Here is a 20,581-nt window from a genome sequence, read left to right as displayed (position 1 = left end):
AAACCTGTACGACTTTCTTTTTTCTGTGGAACACAAAATATGATCTTTTGAAGAATTCTGTAATGGAACAGTTTTGGTTCCCATTGACTACAATGGTACAGTATTTTTGTCCATATAATGGAAGTCAATGAGAACAGCATTCTTCAAAATATCTTCTTTTATGTTACACAGAAAAAGGCAAGTCATACAGGTTTGGAATGACATAAGGGTGAATAAATTATGATAATTTTCATAATGTGAACTATCCCTTTAAGCCATAAAGCTGTAACATTCCATCTGAGATAATTTACCAACATGGAGTAATTTATGTAAATATAACAATACACGCATATTATGCTGCTATGATCGAACTAACAAGTCATTCTGCAAGCATTTACTCACAAACGTCATTTTTTAACCCTCATTTGACTCTTGCTGTTGTGTTAATTTAGAGCTCTGGTCAATTCTAAAACTCCAAGCATAATCACAACATTGTTTCTGTGAGCGTGTATTTGATATTCAATAAAAATGCATCAATTTTCAGCACAAAAATGAGGAGCAAAGAGACAAAAAACAGTTGCTTTCTTCTAAAAGCAAAGCACTAAATTCAGTGTAAATCAGACTCAAATGAATCATGATAGACTCTTTTAACTTAAATGATCTGACCATTGATTAAGCGATTAAATCAAACCTAAGGGTCATAAATCTGGCCAATAATAAGTGAAGCGGAAATGCTACAGCATCGAATGACCTGTGACCTTCAATGTGACAGCATATTTTTCCACATAATTGCTTTAGCTCATGCTTAAGGCAACAGTCAATATCTGCTTGACTCTATATGGCTTGGGAGAGCAATCTCTCTTTGTCGGTTTTATTTTGTGGTCCTTTGTTGAAATCTCCTCCTACACCTCTTTCTGCGTCTAATTCACTCCCTCTCTCACAGACACAAACAGAAGCATAAAATGACTAGCTCTGGCAGGAGATCACAGGACAGTGTATTTACTGACTGAAGAAGCTCCAGACAGCAGCCCACTGGTCAGCTCAGCTCAGCTCAGCCTCTTTAAAAGGTTTCCATTAGACCCCATCACTTCTTTTAAACTCCTCCAGAGCATTCTGTCAGAAAGGGACCTTAGACAAACCCTTCCCTTATTTAATGGAATTTGGCCAAGGAGGCATGAAGGCAATGCAGGGAGCATCCCGCCACAGGTAGAGGACAGAAATAGCAGCTCTGATCCTAATGGGGCACAGCAGAGGGGATGGGCCATGATGAATCAAGCCTGAGGGTACAGGGCTGCGCTGGGTACAAAACACACAGCTCCAGACAGACAGAAAACACTGTTTGCTCATGAACACTAATACCAACCGAGCACATACAGTACTGTATGAACAACACCCACATGGTTAACAGATGATGTCGCAAGAAAATGATCTGTGCTCTTTCCACATTTCCAAGTGCAAAATGATTCACACTGATGTTTATAAAGCCAGTGACGGAAACAGAATACATGCCAAATGATCTTCCTTAATCAGGTCACTTTTCTCAAGTATCATCACCCTCTTTTATCTCTCTCATGCTGTGGTCAGCTCTCATGAGCATGAAACAGGAAACCCCAGGCTTCTGGAAATCAAAAAGAATACACCTCGGGTACATCTGAGTAACACAACAGATTAACGTTTAGAGGAGTTCTTTCTAAGAATAATTTATGGGGAAAATTGTTAAGAAAGAAAGAAAAAAAATTAAGATTGTCCTCATTTTACAGTAAATTCATAGAAAAATTTTTTTGCAAAGAAGGTAAAGCATATTTTACACCCAATAAATTTTATTCCCCAATTCTCATTAGCATAATGCAAAAAAGCAAAGAAAATAATGATAATAATAATAATGCTGATTTACGTAAACATTTTCTCTATTACTGTAATGAGACAAATATACCCAGACACATTGAAGTACAGAGAATTTGGTTGGAAAATGTACAAAAATTATGAATGATCCTAAAATAAGCTTAATTTTAAGGTTATTATATTGAACTAAAACTTTAACCATAAAACACATTTTCATTACTTGAAATAAAATAAATGTTAACTGAAATTATGTGTGGGTGTGTGTAAATTCAGCTAGTTGCTAAAGCAACATTTTTCATTTTGTATAATTTCAGTTGAAATAATCAAATATCTATAGCTAAATAAATTAATAAAACTTCATAATGTATATAAAAACAAATGAAATGACAAATGACAAAAAAAAAAAGTAAATTAAAATGTAAACAAAAAAATAAAAACAATCACATTCTAAATATTAACAGAAATGTAATAGTATATAAATGATACTAAAATATCACTGCTTAATTTTCTTGAATTTATTTAGCTTTTGAGTGGAAATATGACCTGGATATGCTACTGTGACCATATTTAAATTCAACGGGGGAAAATAATCATGAGCAAAGATTTTAGTTATAATGCTGAGGAAAGTCAAACAAACAAATAATTAAATACAATAAAACAACAAACCTCAAAATATTTGCTACATCTACAGCTCACATTTCATTCACCTGCATGGTTGCTTTTTTTAAATCTCAGAACAGCCCTGTCATCTTCTCCTGGGGTCAGATATCACCCACACCACTGGAGGTGTAAAGAGCTCCAAGGAGGAATGAATTTGTGAAGGTAAGTGAAGCAGAATGCTTATTTTTGCTATTTCCTGTAAATAAGACACGCAGCATCCCAGCCCAAAGCTGCTCAACATGGCTTCCGTCCTCTTACTGTAGAACAGCCTTTCTCAGAATTAAACAGCTCAGTTTAATTCAGGAGCAAAGCAGAGCTTATATGAATACACATGTACTCCTAAAGACATCCCCGTCTTCAGTTCAAAGCCGGGTGAATGGGAAAGCTCTGATCTTGAATAAACAGTGTGTCTGCCCGCTCTCTCTCTCTCTCTCTCGCTGCCTTATATCACTTTATCTACCCCCCTTCAATCTCTCATTCTCGTATGCTCCCTCCATTAAATAAAGAATTTCCCAAGAATCATTCTTCTTCTCCCCCCTCTGCCATCGGCCAACTGTGTTTCCATAGCAACAGACTAAAAGACTTGAATCCTCCGGCTCACACAGAATCAGTGGTAGCAGGCGCATTTCAGGGGCGACTGAACCTGTTGGTGTTTGATCTTGCAATGGTGCAGCAAATGCAAGTAAAAACTAAACCAATGGGTGCATGATACCATAATACATCCTAAACGCTGTGTGCATAACGCAACATAATGATATAATACATCATTCTGATAAATGAAACACCAGGGTGGAAATGACAAAGTGGCCTCACTGCTGTTTGCTCAAAGCATTCTGCAAATGGCTAAATGTGCTTTGTCTATATTAATAAGCTGAGCAGCATTTACTTTGAAAACACATGCTGCGCATGAAGATAATCATAGCAATGCAAATTGATGATTTGGAGAATCTATAATGACAGAAATCAATACACAAGAATGGAAGGCAGTACACACACACACACAAACATGGTAAAAATACACATGACATATGACACAGGTACACATCTAATCCACTCTGCTTGCGCTCATACAGCTCGTCGTAAATCAAAATTCCATCAGTTGCCTCTGATCTTTGATTTCTCCCATGACCTTCTGCATGTCTATGTAAAATGTATGACGGTTTGGAGCAATGGAACATCCTCAGGCATGTTTCTAAGCTTCATTTTAAACACTGAAATCCCAATAAATGATCACCAGCTCCACACATATTAAGTCCTAAAGAAACAAAGGCTTTTAATAAAAGCATGTAGCAAGCTACATCTCAAAAGAACAGCATGTTCTAGAGAGCAAGAGAAGTGTATTTAATATCCAGTCTTGTAATTCCCCGGCGTAAACAACAGTGTTTGGGCTAAAAGGGGTCTAAGCTTAAATATACTTTAGGACTCCGATAGGCAGCGTGTCTCAGCTCCATCTGACATCTGTGCAGCATTGTGTATGTTTGTGTTTAGTAGCATTTAGGGTTCGTTCTGGTGGCAGACAGGGCTGTAGAAGTAGGTGGTAGAGGGGGAGGGGTGATATCTGGCAGAACAACTGCTCACAATGACTGCGTTCCTCCCAGAGAGCAACATCTCACCAGACAAAGCAGATATCACCTGTAACATATGCCTAGCAAAAGTGCATTAGCAGCTAATCTGGTGTGCTGGGAAGATGTTGTTTGTTTTCTTGCTTGTTTACCTGTTGTGCTTATTGCATTACAGCCAATGCAATGCAAGGCATCTGTGTGTAAGAGTTGTTGTTCTATTTTTATTGACTTTCGGTTCTGAAGAGGAAATTGGACACAGTTATTGAGATATTAAATATATGCCTTCCCCCAGATACTGAATGAGTGGTTTGTATGCTGCGCCAGCGAGGTCCTAATTCACTGCTGGGAGTCTTTCAGAACCATATTAGCCATCAGACTAAATCAAGCACATTAGATGAAGAACGAACGTTGTGAGATTTCAAAATATTCACAACAGATTTTTATTTCCCGGAAATATGACTTGGCAGCTGTTGACAGTAAGAGAAATATAAGAAAATAAAGAAAAAACACTTTCTTTCTTTTTTTCAGTTATGGTTTTTCAGTTTGTTTCGCTAACAAAAATAATTTCAAACAAAGCTAAATTAACCTGTCAATTTTATATATAAATAATATTATAAATAAATTAACTTGTAAATATAGTGGCTGCATCCAAACTCAAAAAATACAGTAGTAGGCAAAAAACAGTATGTAAACTAAATAGTACGTCTGAATACACAGTAATCATAAATAAGTCAAAAAGTCCCAAAATTAGCAAAATTCTGAAAGGCGCATCCAGTAGACACTTTACTATCCCATGAGGCCACAGGAGAGGATTTGTGAATGGCAATGAAGTAACCGAACTGACACTGTTAAGTCACATGACAATGACAACATGAGGAATGTAGTACGCCTGGACTGTTCATACTACACTCATTTAAACTATCAAAGTCCCTTTAAGGCAAGTCATCAAATTCTCCAAAACTGGTCGCCAAGCTTATAATTCAATTTTATATTTGAAATCACCAATGAAATCTGACAACAACTGTATCATAAATGTTGTTTATTTTACTCAAATAACGTTAAAAAAGCTTATTTTTCAGGCTAGACCAGTCAGTGCGCATGCACAGTCCTAGGCACAGTCTCAGAAAGCTGACTGTTTCTATAGGAACCGGACTTCTAATGGCAGCTGCAGTGACACGCTAACTTTACAGATTAGGCATTGGCTCTTTCATTCAGAAGGCGGGGCTTCATTCGATAAAGCAGCCATATTGAGCATTGCATTTTTCCACATTCAAAACTATACGAGTGACACGTCTTGGGTATTCTATAGTCTTTGATACTATATAGAAGATACTTTTTAAATGGTCACTAAGTAATTGCTTATTCAAAAGAAGTACCAACTGGAAGTACCGCATTCAGCCAATAACTTGTTTCATTCTGGCTCATCGGTTGAGCCGTCACCTACTGGTGAAAAGACGTAACCTGCAGACTCACCATGGATCACGTAAACACGGACAAGCAGAGTGATAAAAACTAGGTGTCTATTCAAGGAATGTAAATATGTACATGTCTTTAAATATGACTATTTCCTGCAAACTTCAAAACAGTTATTAAACATTGATGAAACATTCAGTCATGAAACTTGTGAGAAAAAAAAATGGCTGATACTATTTGACAAAAGCCAGAGGAGAGCAGGTCAACGATTCATCCTCTCATGTCTCTCAGTGAGCATCCCAACCCGATCTCTTCCTCAGCCACAGTAGGCTGTTCTAAAATATTGATCCGTGTTCTTCTGTCCCACATAATTTAGAAGCTATTCTGCATTTAAAGACAGATGAAGGAGTCGGTGGTTTGTTCTGAATAATTAATCGTGGCCTCTGTTTAACAGTCCAGAGTTCTGGATCTCTCCTCAGAGAGCATTTTTTTCTTTCCTGAAAAAGCTGCTGTAATGGAACAAAAACTGGTGTGTAATGATGCCAGACATTTTTTTTAAATGGAAACTTTTGCATATAGCTTTCATCCACTTAAAATTCTGCAGTCATCTATCTATCCAGCCCTCCCTTGACATGAGGATGGTGATGTGTTGATCCCAATTGGAGGCTGTCTTTGGAAGTGATACATGATTGATGCTAGTTAGGCTCTGTGAGTTAGCTGAGACAGACATGACTACCCATACATTCAAATATTGCTCTTATTTTTATCTTCTTTCTCCTTCTCTTTCTCACACACACACACACACACACACTAGCAGTCCATTTCTTTCCCACACACATCATCTGTCTTAGCTGCTCACATTTTTTCATCTTCTTCAACTCTCTGATGACCATTTGTAGTTGTATTACCTTTTACACATCACTGTCAAATTAGCTTGGCACACACATCCCTATTCCTACAAAAGGGAATTTTCCTCTCTTCCATTAAGCTCCGGCTATAAGCCAAGATTCCCCACACTTCTAACACAAAAGTGATTTTCTTTCTAGTTAGAAATACTCTATTTGTCTTGAGGGAATACTACAAAGTAAACCATCAGGGGTGGATAAAGTGGAACAGGAAGAGATTTGGCCATCAAAAGAAGCTAATCAGCTGTTCCCAGATGAACCTGTGAGGATCTGCCAATATAAAACTCTTCTTCAAATGAATTACAATACTGATCAAAAGTTTGGGGTCTTCAGTGTTAAATAATCCAGTAAAAAACATTCTAATATAGTGATTTGGTGCTCAAAAACATTCCTTGTTATTATAAATGTTGAAAAGGGTTATGCTGCTTAATATTTTTGTAAAAAAAAAAACATGATGCATTTTTCAGTTGTCTTTGATCAACAGAAAGTTCAAAAGAACAGCAATTTTTTTTAACAATGTCAAAGTCTTTTCTGTCACTTTTGACCAATTTAACTCACCCTTGCTGAATAAAAAAATCTTACTGACACCAAACTTTTGAATGGTAATCCACACAAAACAAATGATTTATGAAGCAATTTGTGCTAATGGTGTGAGAAACAAAAAGAACGGCTGCATAAGCCATTTAATTGATTTGTATTCACGCATGGAAAATAAAAATCCTATTTCGTCAGAAACTCTATTTCCACACTCATTCATTCTCAGCATGAGTACCATATGCTGCATAATTTATAAGATGATTCAGGGATGTTATGATCATAACAACACAGCTTCCTCTTTCAGTGATTGATCTTTATCAACCAAATAAATACTCCCAGCTAGGCACGTGTGACATATTCCCCATTCCATCATTAGCTTTATGATCGGTCATCTGTAGCTTGAGCAGACCTGGATTAGATGTTAGACAGGCTTTAAATTTCCCTGGCCATCAGCCCCATCTACATCCTTGACATCAATAATGAATTAACTTATGTGAACTGCAGTGAGACCATTTCTAAATTTAGCTACTATACAGTCTCCTCACGTACGGGCCGCCATCAGGCTGTCACTGTAGGGTTGCCCCTCTATCAAAATGCTCATACACCTGTACAAATACACACACAGCCACATACGGACACACTCTCTCTTGGTCGATGTTGCAATTACACGTCAACAGGGAAAAATTGCTCCAACAAAGGCGGTGGCAGTTGCCGAAGCTCAGGGAAGGAGAGGTTAATTACTCCACAAATGGCTAAAGCAAATGACTAAAGACTACATCAAGCACCTAGGCAGCCCTACGAGAAAAGAAAGAGTAACCATCTGTATAAAAGCAATCATATGTACAGGTGTTGGTATGCCCTATTAAGGGGGGCTGCAGTCACCCGTCTTTAATCTTAGACCCTTAAGTATCTTAAAAATATGTGGTTTGTGAGGTCTCTTTTCATGTGTACTAACAGCAGCGGCTACAGTAAGCCATCTGAGGTCAATTCACTCTGAATCCTCTCTTTACCATGCAGTCATAAAAATGTTAAAGTTCATTACATTAAGTATTATCTTTAGGCATATGCTGCTGCGCCACACACAGCTGTTATAAATATCTCTCATCCGAACATTCTCTGTTTCAATGAAATCACAAAATGAAATCCAACCAAATACACCGTTACTGATACACTGCTACCTTACAATTTATGAATTAGAATTTCAACTGAATTGAAGTTAAATTGGAAAATTAGAATTCTAATTGGAATGAAAGAAAGTGGAATTTGCTGAAATTCAACACAGCTAATGCATTCTCTGTTCTTTATACTTTAGAGACTTCTTTTGCTTCAAAATAAAAAATTAAACCGATAATTGTTACTTTATCTCACAGTTCTGACTTTTTTCTAGCAGTTCTGAGGTTATCTTTCTCAATTCTGACTTTTCTCCTCTTAATTCTGAGAATTAAACTGCATCCAATTCTGAGAATTGTGAGAAAAGTCAAACTTGTGAGATAGTCACAGTTAACTTTTTTTTATTTTTTTATTCCTTGGTGCAAACAAGCCTGACACAATTATCTATTAATTATCACAATTATCTATTAATATCTAAAAAAAATTGCTCACTACTGTGAGATTTATATCTCGCAATTCCAAGTTTATATCTCACAAATCAATCAATCAATCAATCAATCAATCATTCAATCTATCTATCTATCTACACTGTTAAACATTTCTGTAATTTCTACAGTTATTTACTGTTTATCACCCAGTATAATACTGCAAATTCACTTTACAGTAAATAAATGTAATACCCTTTGCATCATGGGAATTTTCTGTGACGTCAAACCCCACATACAGTGACTAACTGTATTTTTTAAATTGCTGTATACTACTGTATTTGCCATAACGGCCTCTTTGGCGCAATTCTATTGAGGCTCCTTTATTTTCCTCATTTCTCACATTTGGATTGACAAGATTTGATTTACACCGTGTCTACAACTCTGAAACCGCTTGGGACTGACTACACTGGATGTTACATCGCATGTAATGATTGGAAAATCCGTTTGTCCTTCGTGTCAGAAACAGCACGAGCGCTTGGAGTACATCTGTACATCAGAAATATACTGGGGCATTACTTTACTGTCCGCATCCACTGTAGATAGTATAATGGGTTCTATATTGTCTTTTGTCGAGTCGCGCCTCGCCACTCACATCCGAGGTAGACACGGAACTCACGGGGCAGCACCACGGGTTTTGCCCGGGGATGAACCCGCGAGAGTGGAAGAGGTCCGGAGAACATCTGCACTGTGTGTCGATGCACCTTATGAGAGAATAAGACCAGTAAGCAAGGTAAAAAATATATGTACGTTTGTCTGTGTGTTTGTGTCAACATTTTGCACACCAGTTTAACCTAGTAACATTTACCCGGTAACAAACTTTACTATGGTAAACTGCGCAGTCGTTTCAAACTACATTTGTCAGCTTATTGAATTACCAAATTAAAATTACTTTTAACGAGCAACACTTATCTTGTATTAACATTAAGTTAACTAATGCGAAATTTTGTTCAGGTGTTAGTTAATGTTGGCCAGTAGCCTATTGAGAAAATAAAATCGTATGTTAGCTAGGTTAAACAAGTTTTATGGCTAGCTGCCTTTCTAGTTTTAGAATTAGTTTGTTATAGTTTTTAATGAAATTTAAGATTTACTGCATTTTTTGTATTTGTATTTTAAAGGCGACTGCAATGAAGCATCTAGAAAGACATGAGCAGGCCAGCCACCCTGAGACTGATAATTCATGGTAAGAGAACGACTATGGTTTTGAGAGATTTGTGTATTCTATCCACCTTTTTCTTGTCGTAAAAATGGGCGCGGCCATTTGGAAAATATATGGGTATGGCTTCCGGTTTCATCTGCGTCCACTCCGTCCAGCTATTTTTAGCTGAACAAAACAGGTGTGTCTTATCATATTATTTTAATGTATTATCTGAAATTATGAACACACTGGTTTGTAGTGCAAACAGTTTTACCGTTTACTGCACGTTGTTATTCTCCTCGTTATTTACCTATAGCGGCTAATGAACCGGAAGTCTCCCCCATAGGCTTACTTCCGCGTTGAAGAAAAAGGTGGATATGCGGTTTGCCTTTTAAAAGTGTGCCATTTCTACTTGTTTTTCAGAGAAGACATTTCTGTCACTAACAAAGTGGATGGTGAGCAAAGGTGGTGGCCACGTTTTGGAGCAGCACCTGGGTTTTGCAGATGGCTATGTATTCTTTGGCTGCTTATCTTTTTCCCCCATTATGTTTCTGTTGCCTAAAGATTCTATGTTAGGATAAATCCAGATGATACAAAATAATGCACTACAAAATGTCCTAAGACAGGAGAAATGAAACGTTCAAGCACGTTCTATAAATAGCCTAAATTAGCGTCGGGCGATAAATTATATCATATCGAGATTATGATAAAATTTATGTTAATAATGATGATAAAATTTTTACTCAAAATGGATTAATCTAACATTCTATCACACAACAGAAATAAATGTTACAGCAACCAGTCAGAGCATGTCGCTAATAAGTCTGCATGTTCTGTGTGTCTGTGTGAATGCGTGGAGTAGTTTCACTTGATACATAAACTCAAACACACGTGACTCGCAGTGTTTTCAGCGTCTGCTTCTCAATATATGAGGACATGAACACACGCACTTCATCTTCAGAGCTGATCTGAGAGTCACTTCACCAGCTTTATGCAGTTTCATTTGAGAAAACATATCGTCAAATACACGATAAACCTAAAACTAACTGAAAGACCTTCACGACAAACAGTCAAAATAAAAGTCCGGTTTAACGTGAAATTATATGACTGAATATATTACTACTGTATACTACAATGCAATTCTCAAAGTAATAATAATATTATTTTTAAGGAATATCATACAACCAAGTAATTTATTATTATTATTAATTTATACAGTTCTGTTGTGCAGCATCATGTCTGATAAAATCAAATAAAAAAATAAAAATGCTATGTTTTGTTGTAAATTGATTTTCATTTGATTACATTTTAAAAGATTGATTAAATTGTTAACGTTTTATTAATTCATTTCACTAGACACCATTTTTTATGATAATCTGCACTGAATCATAAAACACGGAATCCATAAGAAATCAAATTGAAAACACAGAATTTAGGGAAAAATAAAATGCATTTTTGCATAAAATGCAAAATATCAGGATATAATTTTTTTAATATAAATAGAGAGATTATTTTATCCCTTCAGGGAGCCCTCACTCACAAAAAGGTTGGAGACACCGACTCCTTCAAACTTTCAAGGCTTTGGCAAGCCAACATTTTAAGTTTGTCTTAAAAACGTTGCTTTTCTAGTTAAAAAATACATCCATAGGTATTTATTTCAGTTTTAATTGTACGTCCTTACATTCAAACTCGAACAGCAAATCTGCATTCAAAAATCAGAAACTGAAAAGACATTCTCAATTTAATTTTGAATGGAAAATCCTGCCTGGTACAGTGTTTGAGCTGGCGTTTGAATGCCTACATCTCTGTTGTAAGATAAAAAGTAATTTTGAGTCATAAATGTGATTTAAAACTAACGTCTGTGTCACAGCTCTCTTAAAACACTACATTACATTGCATTAGTGACACATTAGCATGACGTTGGATTTCCGAAACCGGCAGTATTGCTGCCAGACCTCTCCTTCCCCCACACGGCTCTCTTTTGTGAGTGCACATGAGATGACCAGGGCCAGGCAAGAGGCTTTCAGCTCACCACAGATTCACAGGGATATCATGGTTTTTAGGGCTTGAATCAAGCGGCTTACCCATTTAATTTGTGAGATTACTCCTCTAATTTCTCACTAAAATAAACCACTCAGCTCCGACATATGGAATGTTTTAAAGTTTTCTCCATGTGAAACCCTACTCGGATCGCATTAAACAATTGTGTTATGCTCTGGGTCACATGTACTACACTTTTACTGGCAGCTCATCTGTTAATGGTGTAGGACCTCACACATGCAAATACAGCATGTTCACTAACACATACACGCTGGCATATGCCTCTGGTGCTTAATAGCACAGCACCACTCCTCCACATCTCTGACGTCAGTGAGTTTTGCACATGCTCACGTGACTCACACTTTTGCTTTGCACATCACATGATCAAAGAAGTAATCTGATATCATCTGGCAGTGGGGAATATGAATGGGGACATGCCACCTCCTGCGCTGCTGTCTGTCAGCCTGCACTTCAGGGCTAAAGCATGTAAAAGAAAATCTGTCCGATGCATTTTTCTCTGCTGCCTAATGAAATTTAAACAGCCTAATGTGATGCTCTGGGTCCTTGGGACTGTTAGTCTTGATGTCTGTAAACCCCACAGAATCATGATAATGTCTCTGCTAGTAAAGGAAGATAAAGACGATAGCGAATGCATGAAAATCGACACCTAAATAAATTTTACGTTATTTAGTACTACAATGCAGGGTTACAAATGAACTCCACTTCACTGAAGTGTTTACTGTTGTCTTGGATCAATAAGAAGGTCTTAAGGTAAACAGACTAATCGTTACTGATTGCTATGAACACGGTGATGGTCTAACGCTGAATAAAAACGGTTAACTATTCATGGGCTTTGATGAAACGCAGACCTGATGGACTAGCGCGAGATAGAGTCAGTGAGCTGTGGCCCGTTAATACTAGCGAGGTCAGTACGTTTATGTCCAGAAGCCATTTTCCCCACTGCTCCATTTAATTTGGACATGTAGCCGTAAATGACAGAACGTTGCGGTGCTATGTTATGCTATGAGTAAAAAATAGCTTGTTTTGATACAAGTAAACATTTCAAATGAAAAAAAAAAATTAGACGTTTGTGTTAAGTAAATCTCTGGAGGGAAGAAGAAAGAATTTCCATCTACATCTATATTTAACAGCACCTCGGGACAAGGAAACAGTGAGTACCCTGACAATGCAGTCATGATCAAACAGTTATTTTCAGGTTAAGATGGATTATTTTAAGATTACTTTAAAGAAACAACTCGCCCAAAAAGAAATGTTCTGTCATTATTTACTCACCCCAGTGTTGTTCCAAATCGAATGACTTTCTATTTTCCGCACACAAAAGGAGACGTATATATGAAACTGCCACTGAACTGAGGCTTTCAAACTTTAAAAAGGATGCAAAAGCATCATAAAAGAATGATAAAACACACTACATTCAAAGTTTTCTGTCCAAGTCACATGACAGCTTTGTGTGAGGAACATCATTCACTGAATTCTAAACTGAAATTCATTTCTCTCTTTAGGATGTTCAGTAGCATTGTCTGGTACTTAAAAAATAAAAATAAACAGTTTTGAATCAAATTATATAATGAATCAATTGACCCAGTTCTCAGGTTGGGTTATTTAGCTCTTAAATTCAACTTATTGACTCCATGATCTGTTCACAGCCGTTTACAGCCCACATGGAGGGGAATCCAGCAAATAACTTAAATTTCAGTCTGTATGTCACCCAAAGATTATGAATGATGTCAGAAGACTTAAAACATAGTGCACAAGTCATATGGACCGCTTATTTAATACTCTTATGATGCCTTTGCATACTTCAAAGGGGACATCGGATGCAAAATTCACTTTTACATGGTGTATGCATATAAATGCATCTTAGTGTGTGGACACAACCACCCTACAATGATAAAAATCCATTCAAATTTAAATCCCCCAAAAACTTAACAGTCTCAATTATAAAGCCGTTTTGATTTTCTGAGCGGTATGACCCATGATTGCTGATGGACTGTCCCATGTTGGCATATTTCCACTCTTTGCCAGTTGTGCGCTGTCCAGCATTTTCTCCGCGCTCGTTCAAGCAGCTGTAGCGACAACAATGTCTCGTAAGCAAGGCAGGCGTTTCGTAGTTAAATGTAAAAGTGAGCATAAGAGTCTTCATTCTCTCCTGACATCAGAGCAACTGAGGATGCAGTGCATTAGCTTTGTTTTTGATGGTAATGCACCACCAAATACACAAAAAACAGAGGGGTGGGGTGAGCAGTAGCTTATTAGCATTTAAAGAGACAAGCACTGAAACGACTCGCTGTTATTGACAAGGTAAAAAGATGTTGTTTTACATGACCATTGAGGAATTTTAACCAAAGTATGTTACAGACATTTAATGAAGGGGAAAAAAACCTAACACTTGTTTTCTAATCTTTCGGTATGCTATCTGTTTTCTTTTCATTTATTATACAATTAACAAAAGCAAAAAAGACCTCTAACACTAGCTTGCTCTATTCTTTTTCTATTCTCTGTTTTCTTTTTATTTATTATATAATTTAAAAAACCCTTGCTATGTGTACTGCGTTAAGATAACTGAGACTTGTTATAGCACTTGTATATCATTGCTCTTTTGTTGACTTTGATTGCTTCCATTGTCCTCATTTGTAAGTCGCTTTGGATAAAAGCGTCTGCTCAATGACTAAATGTTAATGTAAATGTACCAACTTGTGGAAAAGTTGACCCCTTTAAGTTTAAAGGCCTCAGTTCCATTCTTTGTAACCACCTTTTAGGTTTGGAATGTCATAGGAGTGGGTAAATGATTGCAAAATGTTCATTTTTGGACGAAGTGCTACTTTAAGTGTCACTTTGCCACAATTTAAATGAAATGCAGCATTATGTCAAGACAGATTTGGCACTGGTGACATTGGCGTGCAGCAAAGGATGCATTTGATCTGCATCACAGTATCAGGATTACAGACCAGAAAAAAAAAACACAGCTGTGACAGAGACATTTATATAGAGGCAACTGTAACTAATTTCTTCCCAAAACAGTCAAGCTAAGCTGATGACTCTCTCAGCACATGCTCAAGAGGTGGTCTCACTCTGCCTGTGAAAAACAAGAGACTGAATGACATCATCTCTGCATGCACTGTATCGACTCACATTGCAGTCCAGTAGATCTATACTGTCCAGGCTCTTGCTTCTGTGGATGCGGCCCTTGATCCTGCGCAGTGATGGTTTGCCCTGACTCGCAGCCGCAGCAGGTGGCGTCGCAGCAGAGGCAGCGGGGGCATCTGAATCAGGTGGCACCCTGCAGTGGAGAGACATTAGCACATAATTATACGGCATGCTGGGATCATTAATGTCCAGTCAGACCAGATGCTACCTACATTTACACGCTTTCATCCACAGCGTCTTAGATTCAAGGTACTGTTGTTTTTAAAGAAATTTTAAATACTTTGAATTCAGTAAGGATGAATTCAATTCATCAAAACTGACAGTAAAGAAATGTATAATGTTACAAAAGATTTCTATTTTATATAAATGCTGTTCTTTTAAATGTTCAAATTATTTAAAAAAATTAATTAATCCGGCCAAAAATGTATGACAATTTCCACCAAAAACTTAAGCAGCACAATGTTTTTCAACATTTCAGCCGTTTCTTCAAATCAGCATATTAAAATGATTTCTGAATTATCATGTGACACTGAAGTAATGGCTGCTGAAAATTCAGCTTAGTCACCACATGAATACATTACACTACAAAACACTAAAAATAGAAAACTGTACTTTAAATTGCAATACTATTCCACAATATTACTGTTTTTACTGTATATATGATTACATAAATGCAGCCTTGATGTGCATAAAAGACATTATTCAAATATATTAAAAACAGCTTTCAAACAGGAAATATTTGAGCAGAATGTATGTTTTATCAGTTCATAAATCTAACCCAGGACAAATTTTTTGAGCTACTGCAAGGAACAAAGAGTTAGTTTAAGGCAAGCAATATTATATTCTTAAGATTTCACAGGGTAAATTAAGAACAACTTCTGCAATTTACGCGATGGAGCAAGAAATATACACATCATAGTTTAGGTGTCATCACTCGTCCCTGATTACCCTAATCCAACTAAAATCCAAGCTTATCATAAAAGGGTCTTACGTAACTCTACACTCACCACTAGGATAGACTGACTGTTTTTTTGTTAAGATTAGACTTTGTATAATGTGCCTGCATCAAAGATTCCAGAAGCATTTCTCTCACTTACACACATATGGATCTCTCTTCTCTCACAGGAGGTGTCTGTTAGCGTAAATTACTGCAAGGAGCAATTAAACCCTCGGGATATATTGGCCATGATAGCTTTAATGCTCTCATAAAAATCGCTGTCTCCATAATTAGAGGTGCTTTCTAAGGCAAGCATCACTGTTACCATTGCTCAAATTTACGGTAAGGGATTTAAACAACCCCTAAACCCTAAGTAATTCATTTTGGGGCGTGAAAGCATCCAGCATGGTTTGTACTCAGGAGATGAATGATACCCCAAATCATGCATGAGGAGGAGTGTGCCATTACTTTTCAGTGATCTAAACAAAATCTGTATCTAGGAACCAAATATCACAGAGACTGAGTACTAATTCTCTCTCTCACCTTTTCTCTGTTTGGGCCAAAATCCATAGGGCTACTGTAAGCAGGTGATCTCCAGGGAAAAGCCAGAGAGGGATTTGTTTTAGTCCTGTCACTGGGTGATTTATGCAACCCCAGTGGCCTTTAGGAATGAGTATCACCTACCAGTTTGATTTTCCTGCTGCTGTCTCTTGTCAAACTGAAGAGACAAGAGAATCTGAAGTGCACACCCACAGTGAGAACAGCAGAATTCTATTATGAAATCTGTCTTAACCGTGGCTTGTGTACTGCATCATCACTGTGTCTGTCTCGCGACTCTGATGGTAAAACTAACGGCATTATTAACTGTCTTGATATTTACTTTGAAAGCTGAAGTGATTATGGTAAGGGGCGTTACATTTCCGACGTGTGCTTGTAGTGTTCGGCCAATCACATTGCACTGGGTCAGCTGGCCAATCAGAGCAGACTGCGCTTGTCAAAGGAGGGGGCTTTGTTGAAAACGACGTGTTTGAGAGAGGCGGGGCATAGAGGACCTACAATGATGTACAGTATTTGAAAAATAATGTGTTTTTTGAACATTAAAGCATCTCAACATATTCTGTTACACCAAATACACAAAATAATGATCTTTAAAATAGCATCATATGACCCCTTTAAAACCGAATAAGCTCAGAGTAAAGCACTGAAGATCCATCTTGTACAGGAGTCTATAGGTGCCTTGCAGTAAAATAAAAACAAATATTTGCCTGAAGCTATATAATTGGCTGATATCATACCTGAGATTCAAATAAATAATTAAATAAACTAATAAAATCAGATTTATGGGCAGCAGATTGACCCACTTTCCACTATTTGATGAAAAAATTAAATATTACCAAATAAAAAACACAAAAAATTGGATTAATGAGCATTTGATTGGCTTGCTTTTCACATGATACACAGAATAAAAAACTAAATAAATAAAACAAAAATAACCCTTGGTCCTGACAGAATCTTTTTAACACACATGACATATCACGTTTTATATATATTGCATATTTTTGTTCTCGTTTACACTGACAGCTTCACCATTATTTAAATTAACAGCATGTAAATATAATATAAAATGTGTTCGGTTCGGTGAACATGTGTCAGAACTTCTATTCCTGTTTAAGAGGGATTTTTTTTGTACAGAAAAAAAAAAGCTAAACCCAAGACTAAACCTGACCAAATAGGCCACTCCAATTGTGAATTTTCAGGATCCATCTTCCTCCATATCCTCCATAGCCAGTTTCTGTTCCCAAAGGGCAGACAGGATGAGTGACAGTGGCCCTTCTGTCCACTTCCTCTCATTTTTACATGGTGGTCAGGCTGATACACGTGCTCTTTCACTCCCTGGCAGAACACACTCAACAATTCATTCCCCAAACCAGAGAGCAGTCTGGCCAAAGTGAGAGCCTTGGATCCCATTTGCCTCTGTGAATCCCTCTGATTGGCAGGCAGAGCACCAGAGCTGGGCTTCTCTCCTGTGACCTCCACACTGCCCACGATCCCTAGAGGATTTGCACTAAACCCAAGAGCACCGCATTCAATCTGGACCGGCTTCTGTTGCCACCAAGCTCACTCTCTCCCTTTTCTCATCTCTCTCTCACTCACACACACACACACACACACACACACACAGTCTGTTATTCTGGGGACTCATTCACACACTGTACTAAGCAGAAGCTTAAACCAGTACAAGAGTGGAAGAATTTAACTAAACTCATAATGTAGTCACATAACACAAGTATTTAGAAAACCAATCTAACAATTACCTCAAATATTTCTATAATATTTTAACATATAAATGTTAAATCATTTATTTTAGACATATAAAAGCTAATCATTGAATTTTGGAAATACGTTGTCTAAACATGATTATTACTATTTTTCCACAAATTATAAATGGGTCTGCAAAGGGGCTTCTTAATACTTGGGGGTCCCTGGCATGTAGTTTGAAATTCCCTGGGTTTCTAAAACTCATAATAACATGGAAAAGAATCCTTTTATCGCTTGTTGCTTTATCATGTCTGGTCAAGACAAGGTGTAAAGTAAAACAAAGCCAGAGAGCAGGTCCCCAAACAGGAGCAGAGATGGGTACAGTAAAAAAGGGCACAGTAAAATGCTGATCATTTATCACACTTTTTGAGGCTCTAGCATTATTGTGCAAAGTGAAAAATGTCTAAGCTGCAGCTATTTTTAGGCCAGGAAAATATTACTTGCTGATGTGTCCTTTCCTTGGCCCTTAAGAGTAATGCACTAAAATATTAAACAGTCTGCCCTGTTTATCCACCCCTCTCAACTTCACAACAAACAAGAGCATTTCCTTCAAAAGGAAAAACACTCCTCACGACTCCTCTAAGAGGTGAGCTTCATGAATGTAACATGAAGTCTTGCCTAGAAATAGCAATTCTTCCAGCTCAGTGTGAGTGTTTTAAGAGGTCACTGGCACTGGGAGATCCTGCAAGCACTGATTACTGTACCACACACACATTACACATTTAACAAATCATTTAATTGAAGTGTTCATTTTATAAATTATTATTAGATATAAAATAATATAATAAATAGTGCATGAATTTATAAAATTAACCTTTCAATTAAATAATTTGTTAAAATGATATTACTTATAAAAAATATATATGATTAAATACTATACTAATGAATTTGATGTACAATGCATTTTTAATATACTTTTGTACTATATTTAATATCATAAAAGTAAATAATATTTTATATTTTAAATATGTAATAATATATGAATTTATATATAATATATAAACTTCTAAACACTCCGTGGTGTTTCGTTACTGAATGAATCCACATTTTGGAAGAAAGAAAAAATGAGTAGACCTCATTCAATGACTAATTCAAACAGTCACTTGCTTTGCTTCTGAATGAATCAAACGTTTGAACCAATCAGTTGAATGAATGACTGAATGACTCACTCATTGAGAAAGTGACTTGCTGCCACCTACTGGTAGGGTTTTTAGTTTCATAAAGCATCATTTCATTTTTCTTAAAACCATTTATCTCAGCATAATTTGTTTGTTTGTTTTTATTTTATTTAAAAGGGACAATACACATTAATTAACATGAGTAAACAAGTCTACTATGTAAATGAGCCAGATTTAGTCATTCAGGCTAATTTTCATCTGCAGTCCCTGGCAGGTTGATGGTAAGAACCATAATCCACAAATACACAAAACAGAAACAAACACATTACAAAAACCAGAATACAATCAAAAAAAGAAAAAGAAAAAAGAAACACTACTTCAAATTATGAAGACATATTTGATTATCAATACCACCCTTTTACCGATTCAGAAAAAGGAGCAAGAGATGTAATATTTCTTAATTCTATGGGTATAGTATTCCAAGTATGTACTGCTCTATAAGAAAATACTGATTGCCCAAAAGTACTTCTTCTATATGGTATTATACAGTCCCCTCTAGTAGTGGCTCTAGTAAAATAATTCAAATTTTTCCTGATAAATTTATTAAGTGGGAGTGGAGCCAAACCATGCAAAATTTTGAACACAAGTAAAATATATGCAAATTTAATCATATTTTCCCAACTTAAAAACCCATATTTTGTTAAAATTTCACCATGATGATATGAATTAGACCTTTTATCCAATATTTTCAAAGCCTGCTTATAGAGTCTTTCTATTGATTGCAAAATAGTCCCACCTGCCTGTGTCCAACTGGTGAGACAGTAATTCATATGTGAAAAAAAATCATAGCATTAATGTATAACTTTGAGGCCTCAGTGGTTAAATTATTCCTAATATATCTAAACTTTGCCAAATGTAATTTAATTTTATTCCCAACTATTTTAACTTGTTTTTTTAAAAGTTGTGAATCAAGTATTATACCTAGATATTTATACTCTTGAACTACTGATAACCTTTTACCTGCAACTGTGACATCTTGATCGGGATCTCTATTTGCAGACTTTGAAAAAACCATACATACAGTTTTGCTAACATTAAGATGTAAATACAAGTTTTTTAACCAATTTGTAATCTTAACCATTTCTGCTGATAATTCATCTGCCGCTTGTTTTTTAGTTTTAGCATGCAAATATATAATTGTATCATCAGCATACATCTGGCAATTTACAGCAGGTGCACAAACATCAGGCAAATCATTGATATACAAACTGAATAACAGAGGACCTAATATTGATCCTTGAGGTACACCAACTGAATTAATAAGTGATTGTGAGATTTTATTATCTACTCGAACACACTGTTGTCTAT

At 36.5% G+C, this 20,581-nt stretch overlaps 1 protein-coding gene across 1 annotated transcript in view; it reads right to left on the bottom strand.

The window, feature by feature from the left end:
* The window catches only part of LOC107586031 (tight junction protein ZO-1-like), a 136,513-nt gene that overhangs the window by 107,269 nt on the left and 8,663 nt on the right, over nucleotides 1–20,581 (bottom strand). Inside the window, exon 2 of the mRNA XM_016273243.1 lies at nucleotides 14,825–14,972. Coding sequence (XP_016128729.1) covers nucleotides 14,825–14,972 — 148 coding nt within the window. The remainder of the gene's footprint in view (nucleotides 1–14,824; nucleotides 14,973–20,581) is intronic.

The sequence above is a fragment of the Sinocyclocheilus grahami genome, unplaced genomic scaffold (genome assembly GCF_001515645.1).
Source record: "Sinocyclocheilus grahami isolate Dianchi unplaced genomic scaffold, SAMN03320097.WGS_v1.1 scaffold76.1, whole genome shotgun sequence".
Lineage (NCBI taxonomy): Eukaryota > Metazoa > Chordata > Actinopteri > Cypriniformes > Cyprinidae > Sinocyclocheilus > Sinocyclocheilus grahami.
This window is presented reverse-complemented; position numbering and strand designations above follow the sequence as displayed.